The sequence below is a fragment of the Pseudopodoces humilis genome, chromosome 2 (assembly GCF_049639895.1).
Source record: "Pseudopodoces humilis isolate 2021_Gansu_Grassland_sample_001 chromosome 2, ASM4963989v1, whole genome shotgun sequence".
NCBI lineage: Eukaryota > Metazoa > Chordata > Aves > Passeriformes > Paridae > Pseudopodoces > Pseudopodoces humilis.
In genome coordinates, this window is record NC_142201.1 from 80,268,535 (window position 1) to 80,288,239 (window position 19,705).

At 38.5% G+C, this 19,705-nt stretch overlaps 1 protein-coding gene across 3 annotated transcripts in view; it reads left to right on the forward strand.

Annotated features, from left to right (window-relative positions):
• The window catches only part of GRM5 (glutamate metabotropic receptor 5), a 241,385-nt gene that overhangs the window by 194,164 nt on the left and 27,516 nt on the right, over positions 1-19,705 (forward strand). For all 3 annotated transcript variants that reach the window (XM_005516179.2, XM_088051622.1, XM_088051623.1), the window contains exons 6-8: positions 3,442-3,610; positions 7,570-7,696; positions 17,807-18,746. In XM_005516179.2, the coding sequence (XP_005516236.1) occupies positions 3,442-3,610; positions 7,570-7,696; positions 17,807-18,746 (1,236 nt within the window). The remainder of the gene's footprint in view (positions 1-3,441; positions 3,611-7,569; positions 7,697-17,806; positions 18,747-19,705) is intronic.

Below are 19,705 nucleotides of genomic sequence, written 5' to 3' on the forward strand. Positions count from 1 at the left end.
TCAGAACATAAAAAGCCTTTCTGACCTAGATAGCTCAGGATTTCGATGTATAGCAAAAAGGTTTTGATATTATACAACAGATGATTAATCCTACAAGATGCTTTGAATCCTGGCCCTATTCCAAAGTCCTTTATGTGTATGTTGAGATTTAAGCAGGCAGACAGTCTAGTGTAGGGCCTGTTTTATGTGAGTCAAGAGACAAGGAAAATAAAAAAGCGTATGGAAGCCATGATTCCTCAGGAAGATAACAATTATCTGTAAATACTATCAAAACTTTAAAGAAGAAATTGAGGAGGGAAGAACAGGCAAGAAAAACTAAGATGCTGACATTTTGACTGTGCTATCAGTAGAACATATATTCCCAGCAACTTCATGGCACTTCTGTTGTGATACAAGTATTTTGCAAAGTGATTAGAGCACTGCTGGAAATGTGCTATTTTACCATCTGGTCTCTCCTATCCTAAAGGGACAAATTGTCCCTGTATTATCTCAAGGAACCTCCAGGGAACCAGTGACTCATGAGCCTCCAGTACAGCAATGGACTTACTGAATCTGGCTATTTCTACCCATCCATCAATGCTGTTCTCCACAGAGAAGAGAGACAAGGCTTATTGAGACTATACTACATTAAATTTGTTAAGTTTCCTTCCAGTATTCCGCTTGTGATGTATACATGGAACTACTACTGGGGAGATCATTGGTTTTGTTCTGTTGCCTGTCAAGCACTGGCAGTACTTTTGCTTGCCTGTCCATGAAACCCTAAACTGAAAGCTTTAACCAAGTAATACTCATAGGTGTGTTGCAGTATCTGACAATGTTGAATAAAGGCACTGCTGTGGCTTCTGTGCTTTTTTATTAGTCTTTTTTATTAGTTTTTATTAGTAACCAACAAATGGTTACTATGGCTGTGAACCTCAGAAAAAAGTTAGTTTATAACCATGAGCAAAAGTCTGTTTCTTTGGGTTTGTGCTTGTGTTATCTAGATTCAATTATTTTGTGTCAATCTGGCATTCATATGATCAACCTTGGACACATCACTGTTGTAGGAAGCCATGGACATTTCCTTCTTTATACAATATATAAAATGAAACATTTCAAAATCCAGAAATATTTTTCATTCTACATGTGCTTATTTCCTCTTTGTAAAGATTCAAGAACAATATAGTGTGTGTAATATCACATTGTCCATTCAGTCAGACTCCACTTTCATTTCCTCTCAGAGGCTGCTACAGTCCTGATACTGCCCTGGGTGTAATTTTGGCATTGAATCCCTGCTGTACCTCACTGTTACCTCACTGTGACAGAATTTTTCATGATGCAAAGCATCCTGAGATCTATGGATGGACAGTATCATAAAATACTTCTGTAATTTTTTTTATGCCAGCACGGGAAAAATTTTGATGCTAGATATAGTATGACTGCTGCTTGTCAGTCTTAAAAGCATTTCCTCAAAACTTAAGAGAGATGTCATGTGGTGGTCATGGTTTAACCCCAGCCAGAAACCAAGTACCTTGCAGCTGCTTGCTCAGTCAAGCACAACAGATTCAAGGAGAGAACTGAAAAAGTAAGAGCTAGAAAACCCATGGGCTGAGATAAAGACAGTTTAACAAGAAATGCAAAAGTCATGCACACAAGCAAAGCAAATCAAGAAATTCTTTCATTTCTTCCTAGGTAGGCAGGCATCCAGCCATCTCCAAGAGAATAGGGCCCCATCATGCATAACAGTGACTTGCGAAGACAAATGTCATAACTCCAAACATCCCCTCCTTCCTCCTTCTTCCACCTACTTTATATACTGAGTATGGTGTCATATGGTCTGGAATACTCCTTGGGTGACTTGGGGTCAGCTGAGTCTCCTCTCAAATTCCCATTCATTGCCATTCATGACAATGTGACAGTGCAAAAAGGCCTTGGCCCTGTGTAAATCCTGCTCAGCAATAACAAAACCATCTCTATATTATAAACTGTTTCCAGAACAAATCCAAAACACAGCCCTATACCAGACACTGTGAAGAAAATTAACTGTACTCCAACTAAACCCAGCAGGGTCTCTTACTTAAGAGGTTGTTTGATTTAATGAGCAGGTTATTTTCCTCATCTGTACATTGAACTTCATAAATTACACTCTTACAGTACTACCCTTAATGCAGCTTTGTCTATGTTCTTGGCCTTCAGGACTAATTTGGTGGCCACTGAAAAGAAAAAGATGTGTCCTTGTTTATGAACAAGGCAGCTTTTCTAAAGCAAAGATTGTCTTAGCCTTCTTGGTCTGTATTGGTTTCTTATTTTCCATCAGTAAATTTCATATTGCTTAGACATATTAATTCCAAATCCACTAAAGAGGAAGTAAAAACATGGCATCATTTCTTCAGGAACTGCCCACCTTTTCAAGCATTCCTTACAAAAAAGTGCTAAAAGAACAGGCCTGTGTGGCAGAAAGGTGGGCTGGTGTTCAGCTGTAGGAGGAAGTGAGTCCTCCATGGCTCCACAGACTTTCTGCAAGAGTGGGAACTGAAGAGAAAGTAGGAGGAAGAGGAACATGAAACTGAAAACTGATGAGCTCTATCTTTGACCCAAAAGCAGCCTAGGACTGAGTCATGAGTACTTTTTCTCTTCCACACTGTACTGTATAAAGAATTAAATGTGTTTCAATCACTGATGAATTACATAAAAATGACTGTATGGATGGGAAAGACCAGAATTTTCTGATGCAATGTTGGAGAAGAGAAAGGGGAAAGAAAAAAAAAAAAAAAATTCAAAAGAAGGAAAGAAGATTCCGGAGTCTGTGTCTGAAGAGTGATGCCTGATTCCTCTCCGAATGCCACACCAAATTTCATCTTGCAGCCTAACTTTGATCACACAGAGGTTGCTCCTACCTCCCTTGGAGAGTTTATATGTCGTCTTCTTCTGACAGGAGGGGAATAAGCACCTGCAGACAGTGAGGAGCACGTAGTGTTAGGAACTGGCATTATAGGTTTATATTACTCAGCATCTGCTCTAGAGGGAACTGGGGCTCCATATGCAATTGGCTTCCAGGGCTGGAAGTTGCACAGATTAAATTCTGTTTGACTCATTTCATTGTTTTCCTTAAATAAATAGTCATTCTCAGAAACACAGTCACCTAACCCCAGAGTGTTCAGGTAACTTTTTATGGTGATAGAAAAAACACTTAAAAACCCCCCAGAAATAAACCCAAAGCAAAACTTATAAAAAGCAAACAAAGAAAACACCCCAACCTCCCAACATAACATACAAAGTAAAAGCATGATTATAATATCACAGAAACTATTGTGAGATACTCAAGGGCAAGCATAATTCTTTAATTTTTTTCTTTTTTCATTTCAACATGCCCGATTTTTTGACTGTATGGTGTTCCTTTATTTTAAATATTTCATGACGTTCTCCTCAACTCAGCTATGTCTCTCCTTTCTGTTTCCAAAGATATGAAATCATGAATTTTAAACAAATGGGGAAGGACTACTTTGATTATATCAATGTTGGCAGCTGGGACAATGGTGAGCTGAAAATGGACGATGATGAAATATGGTCAGAGAAAAGTAATATCATCAGATCTGTGTGCAGTGAACCCTGTGAAAAAGGCCAGATAAAGGTAAATCTTCTCTTTGTTTGCTTCAGTCTTACAGTATGCATAGCCTTGAAATTTGAAAGCAAATTTTCTCCTTGACTGCTACATGGAGATAGTATCCCACACTTTAATTTAAACGTACAGACTTATGTATTTAGTTCTTACTCTTATTATAATCATCTCACTATTTTAATAAGCTGCCATTTTCTTGACTCCTATATCTGTGGACTGCTGACTTTTTAAGTTAATTTTTTTTAACTTATTCCAATATAAGTTTAGCATATTCCAAATGCTTTCAAACAGATATTGTTTGGAGGCTTTTTGCTGCATATTTTTACAGCATCTGATTCAGTGGTGTGCAAATCCCTGACTGGACTTGTCAGTACAATTGCAGGTAAATTATAAATAATAATTGCTACTATTTCAGTGCTAGACATAGTCATCCAGACTGGAGCTTTATTAATCAGACCTTAAGTCTGTGATATCATCAGAGAACATCAACTACTACTACTACTATTCTGAATCTCAGGAAATACAGGTAACATATTTTTTTAATCATACCTGTTTTACTGCTTCTTTGTTTCCCAGGTTTTAATTTTTCTTTCCTCCCTTTCCAAGCTTCAATAAGCAAGGATCATAGATGAATCTGTCATATATTAATTATACACTGTTTTCCTTCAGCATCCCATGATGCTTCCTGCAGAACAGTTAAAATACTGCAAGTCCATAGCTTACCTTGCAGTCATTTATATAAAAGCTGGTGGAATGAGGAGATGGGCATGTTCAACCATAAAAAATCAGGTGTAATTTCTGACAAGTTTCACTGGAAGCTCAATTTTCTCATGTGTTAAAACAGCATGACTGAAAATTGGAAAGCAGCTGCAGAGAGGGGCTGATGGGAGCATGACCAATCTCTGAAACACAAGGTGAATCTTTTTAGTCTGAGTTTTACAGAGTTTTAGGACACGGTCACCCTGTTTAATTCAGTAATTAGTCTTTGGCAGAGTCATTTAAGTGAGTTTCATCAGACCAATTGTATTTGTCTCCAGTGTAAACACAAGGAATTATGTCAGACTTATGAATAATATGCTATTCCAGATGAGGAGTCATCCTTGTGTAGGCTTTGAAAACAGTTAAGATCAAGCTTGGTATAGAACGACTTCTTTCTCTTCATTGATGGTAAAAGACACCCAGATAGAACAGTTGGTTCTGATGAGAACACACCTTCTGCAGACACATAAATAAATGCAGGTGGGATGAGTTACACCCACAGTCACTAAATTTGGGTCTGTTAGCCTGCTCCAGGCACAAAGTCACACATGGGAAGGACAGAGGTGGACAAACAGCTGACATCTTCAGAACTGCATGTGTCTGAGTTCCTTTATGATCTGCTGTCACAACACAGGTGAAGTATCTTCTGATCTTCATTAACACAATCACCTTCCACCTTCTGCCCATGCTCCCAAGGATTCTCTCAAGAGGATTCTTCACTATGAAGCCAAGTCGTCACACACTTAGATATATATAAATGCTTGAAGTCTGGTGCCTGAAATGTTCTGTTTGCTCCTCATTAGGTTATTGATCATAAAGCACAAAGTTTACCTGACAGTCTTTATCTTCATGGTCTTCACAGATGATGGTGGGACTTTGACCCTACCAAGCTCTGTGGTGGTTTTCCTGCAAACTTCTTTGTGACTGAATTATTATGGAGGAATTTGAAACATTGAATGTACTGCTATCCAACATTCAGCCACAGTTGGTGAATCCATCCACAGGATTTGATAAAATCCAAATACAACCCAACTCTATACATTTGAAATAGTGTGGACATATTATTTAAATAAATACAGGTTCAAAGGATTGTCCAGATGACAAGGGGAAAGGAAAATAATTTTTGTTCTAAAGAGAATTATTTATTTTAAAAGGGACAGAAAAATTAGTTTACAGTTAAGTTATACAACAAAGAATTATTCAGGAAATGAAAAATAAAAGGATGAATAAATTGCTGGCTAAACAATTTAACACAAAAAAAAAGTCTGACTTTGCCCTGAGTCTTGAAGAACAATTATCTTGATTTCTAGAGGAGGATACATAATCCCTCTCTGGTAGTGCTGCATAACAAATTATCAGTGTACCAGGGTCCTGATTGATTAGTCACATTCCAAGTATTTTACATAAGGTCTTCATTTGCTGGAAAGTTACATGGAGAAATTAATTTTTCTTATAGAATTTTAGGTATTTTGATAATAACCTGTGGGGATTGAGAGACACAGACCATGCTATGCAAGCAAAGCCATTTTTCGCACTCAGTCAAGAGTATTTATAGGTCACTACGTTCTGTACACAATTTTCCACCTGGACCCCTTTGCCCCTGTTCTGTAGTATCACAGTCTTTTCGGTTATCAAGTCCTCATTACATCCCTGCACTAGCAATGTCCTTGTTGCCTTCTCTCTCGGCAGAGTGGTCAGCATGACCAGACATGATGTCTTCACTTCTGCTCTTGCCTTGAGTTTATCTCTCCCATGGCTTTTGCTGTACCTGGGCCAAAAGGTCTGCTCACTACCCAGCTCAGCTCCTGCAGCTGTCTGCTCTTCCACAATAACATAGGGCTCTTATTTTGCCATTTCATTTTCTTGACTATTTTATTCAAATAAAGTTACGGATTTTTATAATGTGTCAAGGTAATCAAAATATGTCTCTAAAAATTTATACAAGCTTTCTAAAAATTGATTTTCCCAAATACAAAAAATTCTGTCATTTCTTCAACTCTTCTTTTTATTTCAAAATGAAAGAGATCCCAAGATATGATTTATTCTGGAGAACAGATATTCTGTTTTGCAAGTAGCTTTGGTCTCAACTCTTACAGAGTAAATAACTTATGCTCTTCTAGCCTTTCCAACAGTTTAACTGTTTGGTGTTGCTGTTTTTCTTTTCATACTCTATGATTAAAAATAAAAAAAAATAAAAACAAAAAAATAAAAACAACCAAACCACAAAATTTGAAATTTTTGAAGTCCCCCATATTGATAGTTATTAAAATTAGATAATATAAGTTTTTTTCAATGCAGCATTACAAAGAGCAATCCCACTCTTTTTGATTATGCTCCTTTATATGTTTGGTTTTTAAACTAAAATTGCAATAACGACATTTGGCTTTGAATACACTTTTTGAATTCATCACTGCAAAAGATAAAAAAGTCAACTTATTTCTTATGCTATAATTGGGAGTATTTGTTTATAAACTGTTTGGGAAGAGCAGAGAAACTGGGAATACTTTATTTCAAAAGAAAGATATATTGACAAGATGCACAGATGTTCCCAGAGATGATAAATAAGGATCTTGAAAAATCTGCATTTCAATCCTAAGCATGCAATAACATTTGGTAGTAAATTATGAAATGAGAAATCAGGTCAGATGTTAGAATGGAGAAAGATAAGGTTCTCACCATTAAATGGTAATTAGAAATGCAGTAATTAAATAATTCTGGAAAAGGCGTGTTCAGATTGATGTTTGGAAAAATCAGTTTTAATAAATCACTCATTATTGGATGAAAGATAAGCATGCAGAAGTCTTTGGGTAACCAACCATTAAGGATGTAATAGACATGTTTCTCCGTATGGACCACTTTGTTGTGAATTACGTGTCTTCACTATCATGCACTGACTTCTGTAGGCACATTGGCATCTATGAAGCTTTACAAATTCTAAGAGGGAAAAAAAAAGTCTTTTTTGTCATTCTGTTCTCTGGGATTGGTGGATCCTTTCTTCTTTGTCCTGGGGTGATTCTGGTACCTACATGATGGAAGAACTGAGAACTTTTTTCTCATATTATCTTCGAAAACATATCATAAAAGGGAATAATAAAATTTAAAAAACTCTTCTATTGAAAAAAAGAAAAAATATATTAAAAAATTAAATTAGCAACTGGGTCAGCATGGATGTATTTTATGCTGCTAAAACAAAATGTCAATTTTTATCTCAGGTGATCCGTAAAGGAGAAGTGAGTTGCTGTTGGACCTGCACTCCTTGTAAAGAAAATGAGTATGTCTCTGACGAATACACATGCAAAGCCTGCCAGCTTGGCTCCTGGCCCAATGAGGACCTCACAGGTAAATGAGCTGAGATTGTGCTTGTGTTGTCAATGAAAGTGCTCATCTAATGAGATGAAGGAACTAATGGCTGATAAAAGTGAATATGAGCATGGTTTTGGTCAGAGGGAATATGGGGATAAAGTTAAAATTTGAACTAAAGCTGATATTTATCTCCTGAATCTGATCCAGGAATTATTCACATAGTTCACCTCCTTTCTAAAGACCTGAATTACTAGATCTTGAAATAAGAGGAAAAAGTCCTTGTTTTGTATTCAGTCCTGTCCTAACCTATAGCTGGTAATACAGATCTTACCCTTCCCCAAATAGATACAGAAACTAAGTGCTTATCAGAGAAATTATTAAGAAAGATTGAATTTAAGAGTTTTATTATCTCCCCAAGCAGAGGAATAGTGCACTACCTTCTTTTTTAATCTGACAAAGTTCTGAATTAGTTGCTGTAGTTACTGCTGCTAAAAAAGTGCTTCAAACTGATTTTGGTTTGCTCTAGTCTTTTGTTCATCAGAGTCTCCTGGAACACATTGCTCATCCTTGCCATGGTGTAGACCTCTATGCTCTTGCAGAATAGCAGTTAGGCTCCTTTGGAGATAAATTACTCCAGCATTGTATCCCACAGCCTCTCTTCTTTATGACTAATAAACAGAATTCAGGTGTTCAAAAGTTCAGAGCACAAACCACTTCAAAACACTGTTCAGGGATCATGTTCTTGGTGTGCCAGGCTTTGTATAGACAAGGGGAGAAAAGACAGGTTTTTTCCAGAAGAGGTCACAGATTAATTTGCATATAGTTTCTATGGAGGAGAGGAAAAACTTTGAGGTGTGAGGGAAGACAAAAGAAAACAGTTTGCTGCATGAATTTATGTAAGCAGGAGAGTGTAAAGTAAGGCTTGGGCTCTAGGCAGATTTTTATTTATAAAGCTAATCCTTTCCTGCTTAAGGATGGTTGCATTACTGTGATAAATGAGCTTGGCTACCAAATTATTGCAGGAATATCATTTAACCATGAAAGTGATGGGGTATTTTTCAGAAAATGTCAAAATGACACTTTCCCTTAGAAAAAAAAATAAAAATCTTTCAACTGAGAAAACTGAAATAGCAGTAGAATAGACTTCTAAGTTCTGTTGCATCTATGCTCCCATAGCTCTGCTCCCCCAGTTCTGCCTCCCTGGGCAACCAGCAACCATCCAGTAAAGTCTTCTTCTCTCAGGAAAAGATTTCTTGTGCCAGGAGAATGGAGAAGGGGAGAAAAAGAGAACAGGCTGCATTTGTCCCCAAAAGCAGAGTACCGAGTGTGTGGTTACAATGTGAGATACATTTCTCAGAGGCTTCCAAAGGCCACGTTGCAGGGACCAGGTTACTGGACCAGGCTGGTCAGCTCATGAAGGTCAACTGGTGCAACTGGGCAGCTCTTCAGCCTCCAGGGATTTTGTCTGAGATGTTGCAGATCCCAGCTCACACCACTGTTTAGGTGAGCACCTGAGGTTTTACCCAGCATAGATCAGCTAAAACAGGAACTGCTACAAGTCACTTGGGAGGGCACTTGTTCCAAGTGCCAGCAGAGAAGCCAGAGAACCAGTGGTGGGAAGGAACTGCCCACTGACATGGTGAAGTTTGTGTAATGAGACACTAAACACCACATGTAAGGCAAAGTAGAGTGACAGGGCTGCCAGGCTGACCCTCATGCTCTGTGCTTTGAGCTGGCTTCCCAGGACACACAAATTTTCATGGTTCAAGCATGATACAGTTTTCTGGTCTTGTGGATGGATTCACCCTCTGAAAGTCTCATTTTGCCTCCAGAATGGAAGAGAGGGATGGGTTGGCCCCTCAAAAGCTTTTCTAGGTTGAGACAATTGTTTTCCACCTATCAGTGATTTTTTTTTTTTTTAAGGAAATCAGTTATATTTTTATTCAAGCCAACAGATTTGTGTATTCCATGAGCAAACATTTTGTGTTTGTTTGTAAAACTACAATTTGCAAACCATTTGTCTGGCTTCAGACATACATTTTATGCCTTTATGGGGACCAAAATCAATCTGTACACAAAGGAACCCTTGACATCAGGCCAAGCAATGTTCCTCAGAAGATCTAACACTTGTTCCTCAGCCAGGCACAAATTTGGCAGGCTCTATTTGGAAAACAACCTCCCCCCCCTCTTTAGCCTCAATGAGCACGGCTGGTGGAACCTGCCCTCCAAGTAACAGGGGACACATCTCCCAACTTCAGAGTTGTCTAGTCTTCACCCATTATAGGTATGATGGCTGGACCTTGTCTTATTTAAATTTGTATCACAAAGAGATTTTAAGAAATCTATTCCTAGCTTATCCATACCAAATAACGAGTTGTATTTTTAATGAATCTTATTTCTAGTGCCAACTTTTGCACTTATACAAAAAAGTGCCTCTCAATCTTGTTTACAACATAGGATTTAGTAATAAATGTGCATTAAAAGTAAGGAGAGGTTCATGTATTTTGTATTCTGGCAAGGAAATTTCCTTTCAGTTTATTAAAGTATACAGCTATCTCCTTGAAATGTCCCTACATCTGATATTGCAGCATACTAAGTCTCTTTGCTGCTTGATAAAGCCATTTCCCAGAGAATGTCAGCTCCACAAGGCTACACATATAAAAAATTCATTAGAATAAGTCTTCCCTGCATGATCACCTTCAGATGAGAGTCCTGTAAATTTATCAGCCACACACCTGAAATGGTTTTTAACATGGAGCTGCGCCTCACTGTTTGCCAGTGATCTGATCTTGGATAAAAACTTATTTTGAATCCTTTCTTGGCTCACATAAAAAAACATTGCTTCCATCTTTCTTATGCTCAATGATCAGCATCAGTTTTGTGCCACAAACTTCACTAAATAAAACATGTAATGGCAGGGATATTACTGACAGAAAGGAAGACAGATTAATGCACTTTTTCAGCCACCTATGGAATATTGGAATTCAGATGCAGTAGGGGGGAAGACAGAAGGGATGCAATATGTGTAGGAAAACAAAGTTATTCTCAGAATAGAAAAAGACATTGAAGTTCTGAAGTACAGAAAGGCACAGAGAATTCAAAGGTAGTGGGAAAGGTAAGTGGGAACAAGAGTTTTTTCTTGGTTGAATCAGTTACTGGAAAATGTCTCCATCTAGAAGTGAAGCTGAGACAAGACAGGGAATGTTAACTGCCCATATTTTATTTCATCACAAATTTCAGATTGCTTTTGCATTCAATATTTCCCAGGGATCAGGCTCCTCCTTGGACAGAAACCTAGTAAGTTTCTTCCTTTTCTTAAAATTTATATGTACTATCCCAACATGTGCCAGAAGTAAATTTCTTCCTCCTGGCTTAGTATCAAGTTATGCTTCCCAGTAGCTCCTCTAAGTCCCCAAGTGTTGTGTTGGCAACATCCATACAATACAGCACCAATTTACACATTAGTGTGGCCAGCATGGCTGAGCCACAGATTCAGCTACAGCAGGGGGAACTCAGTGGTTTAAGTCCAGAAGTATATGCCAGTCACTCCACTCTTCCTCAAAGCTCTTCTTTGCATTGTATTCATAGCAGGTGGAAGAGAAATAGGTGCCACACAAGCTTAGATACAAGTGGAGGGATTTTCTTAGTGCTGATGACCAGCACTGAGGCTAATTTTTCAAAAGCTTTAGGAGAATCTGAGGACGTGGCCTTCTGCATTCAAGAATGGTGCTCTAGAAAGACCAAATAAAATTTGTTCAATGTCTCAGAGTTTTTCCAGTGTATGTAGGAACATCTTGGTTCAGTTACCACTAGCATTTAAGGACCTTTTGAGGTGAGAAAGGAGCAATTATTCTCTCTTTCCGACATTCAAGAACAGCATGCAACAATACCAAAAACAAAGTTTTGTCTAGTGACCTCAGGAATGACAAGAAAATTAGATTCTATTCATTTCAGTGACAGTTGGATTATTTTCAGGTTATATTGACATTTTTCTCAGTCTCTGTGTATTCCAAAATATACTATTTGATTTTCTTAATTGGATTCCCATTAAAATAGGAGCCTAACTATTTACACCTCTTGAAATGGTTTCTCTCTTTTTGCTGTTCAAGGGTGAGAAAATATATCAGAAATATATATTTTTACCATAGTTACAAAAATGCTTTCACCAAATAAAATACAGTAAAGCCAAGATAGCAGTGTCATGATTTTGCTGCCCATCTGGAAGTGACAGATAAGAGACGGATTATCCAAAAAACCCTTGGATGAAAGAACTGAAAAATGTATGTGGCTGAAGTCATGGGGGTATGAGCCTCAGTTTTCTCATAAGGCTGAATTCTGCCCTTCACCCAAGAAAAAGGTAATTCATCTCTTGCCCAAAATATTTTCAAAGGGTAACTGCTTGCTCCCATCAGGCTGCTTTCTTGTATTCCCTCTTGCAAAAATGTTGCAGCCATGGGTGATTTCAGCAACTGTCTGATGCAGGTCTGAACACAATTTAGTCTGTGTTGACATTGATTTTTCTGCTGAAACTAGGATCTTGCTTTTTATCATAATTGTTAAAGCTGTAATTGAGACTGAGTTAGGAGAACACAGGTTTCATCTGGTTATTTCTATTGTTATAAATGAACATCAGCAGAGATTATGCCCAGATTTCACCCTGTTTTCTGTGCTCTTTATTTCTCTTTCCTTTTGATTTCTTACTCCAAACAAAATATAACCATTGTTGTAAGTCACTTTCACTATCTTCCTCTGGGAAAAGGTATATCCGGATGAGTTAAGGGTTCAGGTGGCAATACTATGACCAGGACCTCATTTTCTTCTCCCTTGGTTCTGGGTTTGCACACTTTTCTCCCCTCAATTGTTTGTTCCAGGTAAGGTGTAAACTTCAGTTTCCAGTGCAGCATGAGCCACACTACTTCTGGCTCAAATGAGCTCATTCAGTATTGCTGAGCTCAACAAGCAGTGCTTGGAAGCTCCCTAGCTGGATGAAGGGGAACTCGCCAACAAAGCCAGAAGGATCCACTTGTAATTGTGCCTTACATTATGGAAAGTTTATATTTGGAACAAAACATTTAAAACACACAGAGCCAGCACTTTTTAGTGAGACTTAAATCAAAACAGTAGAGCTGGCATAAGGATAGACCTGATTGTCGTAATTCATCTGTTCCAGTCATTCTGCACACTTGTGTAATTAAGGAATAATTTCCCATATGGTCACAAAGTAACTTTAATGTACTATTCTAAGATTCATGGCCTTGCCTCTTACTGCAATGCACAGCTAAATCTACATATTCCAGTTACTGAGGACCCAAGCTCCTGAGTTACAGATGCTCTAGCTTTCATGGTTTAAGATGTGGCCAATCCCAAGCCCTGCCCTGCAGAGGTGGCAGAATACACACAAGCATAGTCATCAGCTGCCTCTGTTGCCTGTACAAAGCCAACTTTGCTGATAGTTTCAGTAAGTGTGCCAGTCTGGGAGCTGCATCAGCTAACAAGACACCTCTACATGCCCTGCAATTGTAGCAAGTTCAAAAGGTCCCACCAGAGTAGGGCAAAGGACTGGTGACTGGAGTATTTTACCATAGGACCTGAACAAAGTTCTGACATATTCGTGTCCTCTCTCCCTTCAGATGGTCCAGATTCCAGGTGAAGGTCAGAGGCCTGATATGTCCCTCAGGTGTCTGGAGAGTGTAAAATGAGTGCTAGATAGTATATGAAGACACATTCATTACTAAAATGTGGCTAGGTTGCTTGAGTTTCAACCTTGGTGTTTGGGCTTCTGATAACCTTGGAAGGATGCCTGAAAAATTACTAAGAAAACCAAGTCTATTTTAACAAGTTAAACTTGCTAACCAGGATTCCAAATCCAACTGAAAAATATTTAGAACTTACTAAACCAGAAACCATTTTCTGCCGGTTTTAGTCTCCATGTGCATATTCAGTGAGCTTTAGCTCCTGATGGTAACTTAACAGAATTTATTGAATTAGCTCCACTTTTCAGAGTTTATCCTATTCAAAATCCCTATTCTGACAAGTTTACCTTTGAAAATAGTTTAGTTATGTATTTTATATCAGTTACCATGGAAGGGATTTCTCAGTGCTATACTAATACATTTTTATGGATGCTGAAGATATTTTGTAGGTGTCAAGGCTATAATAACAACACAGTGCTAAGAACAAAGTCCACAGAAAATATGTTCAATAATATAGTGCTTTATATCTGTAAACTCTTCTCCCAGATGAACTAATTGTAATGCAGTATGAAAGATCAAAAATAAGGGACAAAATTGCCTCTACAGAAAGAGGACAGTGTAATAATAGACCTACTAATAGACCTATGGCAGTGGTTAGGCCTTCAAGAGCATTTCCTCTCCTTGTTCATGGCAGAATATAATCCATCCATGAAGTAGCTAGAAGCTTTTCCAAAATATCAGAAACTACTTTTTTTCTCAGAAGATCCTTAGACATCCTTATCTTTATTTTCTTGGTGATTTTTGGTGGTCCTTTGAGAAAACCTTCCCCTAGAGTGTTAAACAGAATTCTGATTTTTTTTTTTATCTGTTCATCTTGCTATTCACATGTGTATCTGGTGTCTTGCTCCACACTGGTTATCTTTCTGGAGAGAAGAGCATAAGGGTAGTTTTATGCCAATTTTACTGGGGCTTCAGGCACCCCTGAGCACAGAACAATAAAGACACCCCTGAACACAGAACCTGCTCCAAATTGGACTGGCTCCAAACAGCCCTTCCACAAGCCAAAGACCACCTTAGTGCCTCAGCACACTGTGGGAACTAGACAAGACTGCTGCTCACCTGTTTCTGAGCTAGCTAGGATAGAAAACTTTCCAGGTGCTTGGAGGCATTGATAAAGAGTAAGAGGTAGGCTATGGGGTGTTGTGTCATGGCCATTGTCAAGAATGAGTTCTTTTTATGGTACAATTTTTCAGCTTTTGCCTTGGTATAGTCCTGGTCATCAGTCTAACATGAACACTCACAGTGCTGTTTTCCCATCTTTCTTTTACTTGATCTAGTTGTCCTTTTCTAAAACTGCCATTGTCAGAAACCATTACCTGAAAAATTATTACATGCAAACTTCACCAATCATTGTTTCATGAAGATGATCCAGTCTTTAAATCCTAATTGTGGAATAAATCATTGCAAAGTTTAGCAATCTCCTTGTAAAGTGTACTCAGTGATGGGAAAAATGGGACAAGTTTTCAACTTTTTTCTCAGGTATTTTATCAAGCAAATGTAAAGAGAGTAATAAAGCAAGGAAGGCATGAAATAGTCTGAAACTAATGAGAAACACTTGGTTATGATTCACCTCTGCTACAATATCAGAAATGAGGCAAAATTTAGCCCCTATATCATTGTCTGCATGCAAAGGCCAGCTGACAGATTAAGACCTTTTCTCTTCAAATTTCCTGTCAAGAATCCCTAGCAGTGTTAGAAGTTGTAAACTATTTGTTTAGAAGATTTAGAGGTCATTTACTTATAAAACTTCCCAAGGAAGAACCCACGGCGGGATACCTGCACACAACAGAAGACTCCTTCTTATTTTTACCCTTTTTCACTACTCTCACTTGTGTATAACATTGATTTTAATTATGTGATTACTGTGCTACTTTAAAATTGAAAAAGTCAGAAAGAAATACAGTGTCTCCCTCACAATGAATACTGAATAAATAAATCCATAAAACCAGCAAGAGTTATAAAGGTATCATCAACTAATGCAGTGATAATGTTTCATAAAAATCTAATGTCTTTCTTACATTTAGGTGGGGTAATAATTTTGTTAATGAAAGAGAAAGCTTTTCACATCAAAGCAGGCTAGTGTGGATGACAAGTTAATCTGTATTCAGTAAGGAGCTCAATTCTCTTACACTAAAGTGACTGCAAATTTGTATACTTTAATTGCATTAATCTCAAAGACTCATTGACCCCAATCCTACTGATTCTTCTACTCTCTTCAATAACACAGAAATATCTGCCTTGTACTTTTCCCAACTGATTGAAGGTATTACATTCCAAAAATATTATTTCTGTAGAGATACATGCAAAAAATACTTGGAGAAGAAAGGAGTTAAGCCTAATATCTACCCATATTGCATCATGAAATGATTTTTACTACTAAGAATGTTAGTGGCAGATTTGGAAAGCTCTAAGCTTCACTTAAAATACAGGAAAGGCATACAATAGACCTCTCATATAGAAATTCCAATATTATAGTCCTGATATCTACATTTATTCCTTCTCAATAAGTCACTGAGATACCAGGTTCCCTAATTAATTGAAATTTCTTGGCATCCATGTACCCATATCCAACTACCCTCACTGCAGAAAGTACAGATGTGAGCACCTGGAACTCCGTTTTCACAGGATGAAGTGCCTTGTCATGAGCCACAAGTCAGGATGACACTCTCCTACATGATCTAAGCAGCAACATGATTACAAAAATACAAAATTTTAAAGTAATTTGGATTTTGCAATCAATTCTACTCAAGCTCAATGCAAGTATAGTTGCATTTTCTCCATTCCATCATCTACTCCCTGCGGTCCTGCCCTGGCTGTCAATGCCAGCATGTCCACTGTTTCCAGGAAGTTACATTCCAGAACATCAAGGTCCTCCCTCTTTTTATTACTGTATTGGGTCCAGCTGAGGTGGAGTTCATTTTCCCCCCAGCAGCCCTCACAGTGCTGTGCTTTGCATTGGTAGCTAAAGACACGTTGATAACACAGCAGCCATTTATCAAGGTGTCTCTCCAAAATTCCTCCCTCACCAATGTGCTGAGTATGAGCAATATCTTGTGAGGGGACACAGCCAGGACCCAAACTGAACAAAGGGATATCCCGTACCACATGATATCTCCTCAGCAATAAAACCTAACAGAAAGGTGTGGTGGGTGTGTGCATTTTTTTTGTTATGACATTTTTGTTCTGGAGCAACTTCTACATTTTCTGAAGCCCTGTTTCCCAGGAAGCGCCTGGATATCACCTACTGATGGGAAGTAGAGAACAAATCTTTTGTTGGTAGGCACTGATATAGTATATTTTGGTGCCACAGGGCATAGAACCCATCTGCATCTTGAGTGAAAGACATGAAAAGAAGCCAGGTCAAAGGACCTGAACGGGAGATTCAGTTTTTGGGAATAAAATGCAAGGATGGATGCTATCATGTGCCTACAGCTGTAGTCAGCAACATAGCAACTATGTCTGACTAGAAATCCTGGAAGAGATCATAGACTGGCCAGAAAGCAGAAATACCTATCTAGCCACGACAGTGCAAACACAAATGAGGGAAGAAGAAGGGATGCCAACAACAGGTTTTCTGACAGCTTTTACTCCTGTCTATCGATCTGTACACTGCAGAACTAAAAGCCTTTTTGACTTCCTGTGACCCAGATGCATAGAATAATTTACTAAAACCTATGCAAAACTGAAAAACAAGTGTCCTCAAATGAGTTGCACTGCTAATTCAGCTTTGTTGGTAATTTATTAACTTCAGTTGTATTTCACAAGTTAGATTAGGTTTTAACTTCTCATAAGTTTAAGAAGGATGAATGGTAAAAAAAGAATGAATATCCTGAGCCATTCCAAATTACCTCTTACTTACAAGTCCAATTCTAGAAAATTTTTGTTAGAAAAAAAATAACCCATCTGAGAAACACTCTCTTTTTTCAGACAGAATCTGCAAGATTTCTCTCCACAATCATTAAGCAAATACCAGTATCCTTCACAGTGTACAGTATAATTAGTAGGACTGACATCTAGTCCTTTAAGTGCAATAGTATGCAGAGAACTCTGAAGTACTTTGTGCTGAGGTAGTGCAACTTGCTGTGGAAATTTGTTCATAAATTCCTATATTTCATAGCATTTAAAAGGCAAATTTTCACTGTGAGAGGTAACTTATCTTAATCAGCTTGGTCATCATGTTCTATTCCAGATAAAGTGTATTACTGAAATAAGCTGTCATTAAAATGTACTTATTGTGACATTATATTGACATTATTTTAACACAATCTAAGCCTACACTCAATACAATGGCAGCTTCCTGAAAGACGAAAAGAAGAGAGATACCAGGAAAACCTCTAACTACCATTAAAGAATCTCACATCTACATACTTCATACTTTTCTCTTTCTCTGCAGGCTGTGACCTCATCCCAGTCCAGTATCTCAGATGGGGCGACCCCGAACCAATTGCAGCCGTTGTTTTTGCATGCCTGGGTCTGTTGGCCACACTGTTTGTTACAATCGTATTCATAATGTACCGTGACACTCCAGTGGTCAAATCATCCAGCCGAGAACTTTGCTACATCATTCTGGCCGGCATCTGCTTGGGTTACTTGTGCACTTTCTGTCTGATTGCAAAACCTCAACAGATTTACTGTTACCTTCAGCGAATTGGCATCGGCCTCTCACCGGCTATGAGCTATTCTGCTCTAGTAACTAAAACCAACCGCATCGCAAGAATCCTGGCTGGAAGCAAGAAGAAAATTTGTACAAAGAAACCTAGGTTCATGAGTGCCTGCGCCCAGCTGGTTATCGCATTTATCTTGATATGTATACAACTAGGCATCATAGTCGCCCTCTTTATAATGGAGCCACCAGATATAATGCATGATTACCCAAGCATCCGAGAGGTCTACCTGATTTGTAACACCACCAACTTGGGTGTTGTGACTCCCCTTGGATATAATGGGTTATTAATTTTGAGCTGCACCTTTTACGCATTTAAGACAAGAAATGTCCCAGCGAATTTCAACGAAGCAAAATATATTGCCTTCACCATGTATACCACTTGCATCATTTGGCTGGCTTTTGTGCCAATATATTTTGGAAGCAACTACAAGATAATCACCATGTGTTTCTCAGTGAGTCTGAGTGCCACGGTGGCCCTTGGCTGTATGTTTGTGCCCAAGGTCTACATCATCCTCGCTAAGCCAGAGAGGAACGTGCGCAGTGCGTTCACCACATCGACGGTAGTCCGCATGCACGTGGGCGACGGAAAGTCATCGTCAGCTGCCAGCCGCTCCAGCAGCCTGGTGAACCTGTGGAAAAGAAGAGGATCATCTGGTGAAACGCTTAGGTAAAGTTTTCTGATGTGGGAGTGTGGGGAGGCAATTGTGATCTTCTGAGAGCTGCTAATAGTGGAAAGACAAAGAGAAGTGTGCTAACTTCCTTTGCCTCTGCACTGGCAGTGGAGTGAGTCCTCTGTCCCACATCTTTCGGGTTTGATTTAGTCAAAGTGCTTTGCAAAAACAGAGGACAAAGCAATGAGAAAACAAAGTTGGAAGTACTGCCTGTACTGTCTGTACATGAATCTACAGTACAACTGTACATGAATCTAGGGAGAAAAACAAGAAAAAAACCCAAGAGAAAAAAAAATACAACTCATTGCCTTGTCCTGAACAACTGTCCATTTACAATCTCTTTCCCTTAAATGAACTTCATAGTGCCTGTATTTTGCCTCTAGTGACAGAAGTAAGACAACAGGGTTGCTGCTAGAGCTCCATAATCGAGGTGGAGTGTTAAGCACAAGGGTCATCGTGAGCAGCCACTCTAAGGCATCCAAGGATTTGTTCTGTATGACTCTTCTGTTACACCTTTTATCTCCTGTTCCCTTGATTTTCCTTTCTTATACTATCTCTTCCTAATTTCTTTTTGTCCTCACCTCTCTTTTCTTCCTTACCTTTTCTGTAAACATCCTCCTAACTAACTCTAACAAATTCAGCTGCTCACAGGCCCTGCTCTGTCTACCCTTCCTGCCACTGAACAGATACTCCCTTATGAGATATTCCTTTGTTTCTTCCTGAGGTATTATTTTAATTCAGCAGTCATGAAGACAGCTTGTATGTTCAATGTATAAAAATTACACTAAGTGAACACTAAACAGAAAGGAGAGCTCTGAAGTGGAAATTACCTTGGTCCATAGACAGAACCTGTAGATGAGCACCTTGCCCAATGGTTGGGTTTCATCCTTTGATCCTTTCACTTTTGGTATGGGTGTTATGAGTATAATTTAGGTTATTTAACTGCTGGCATAAA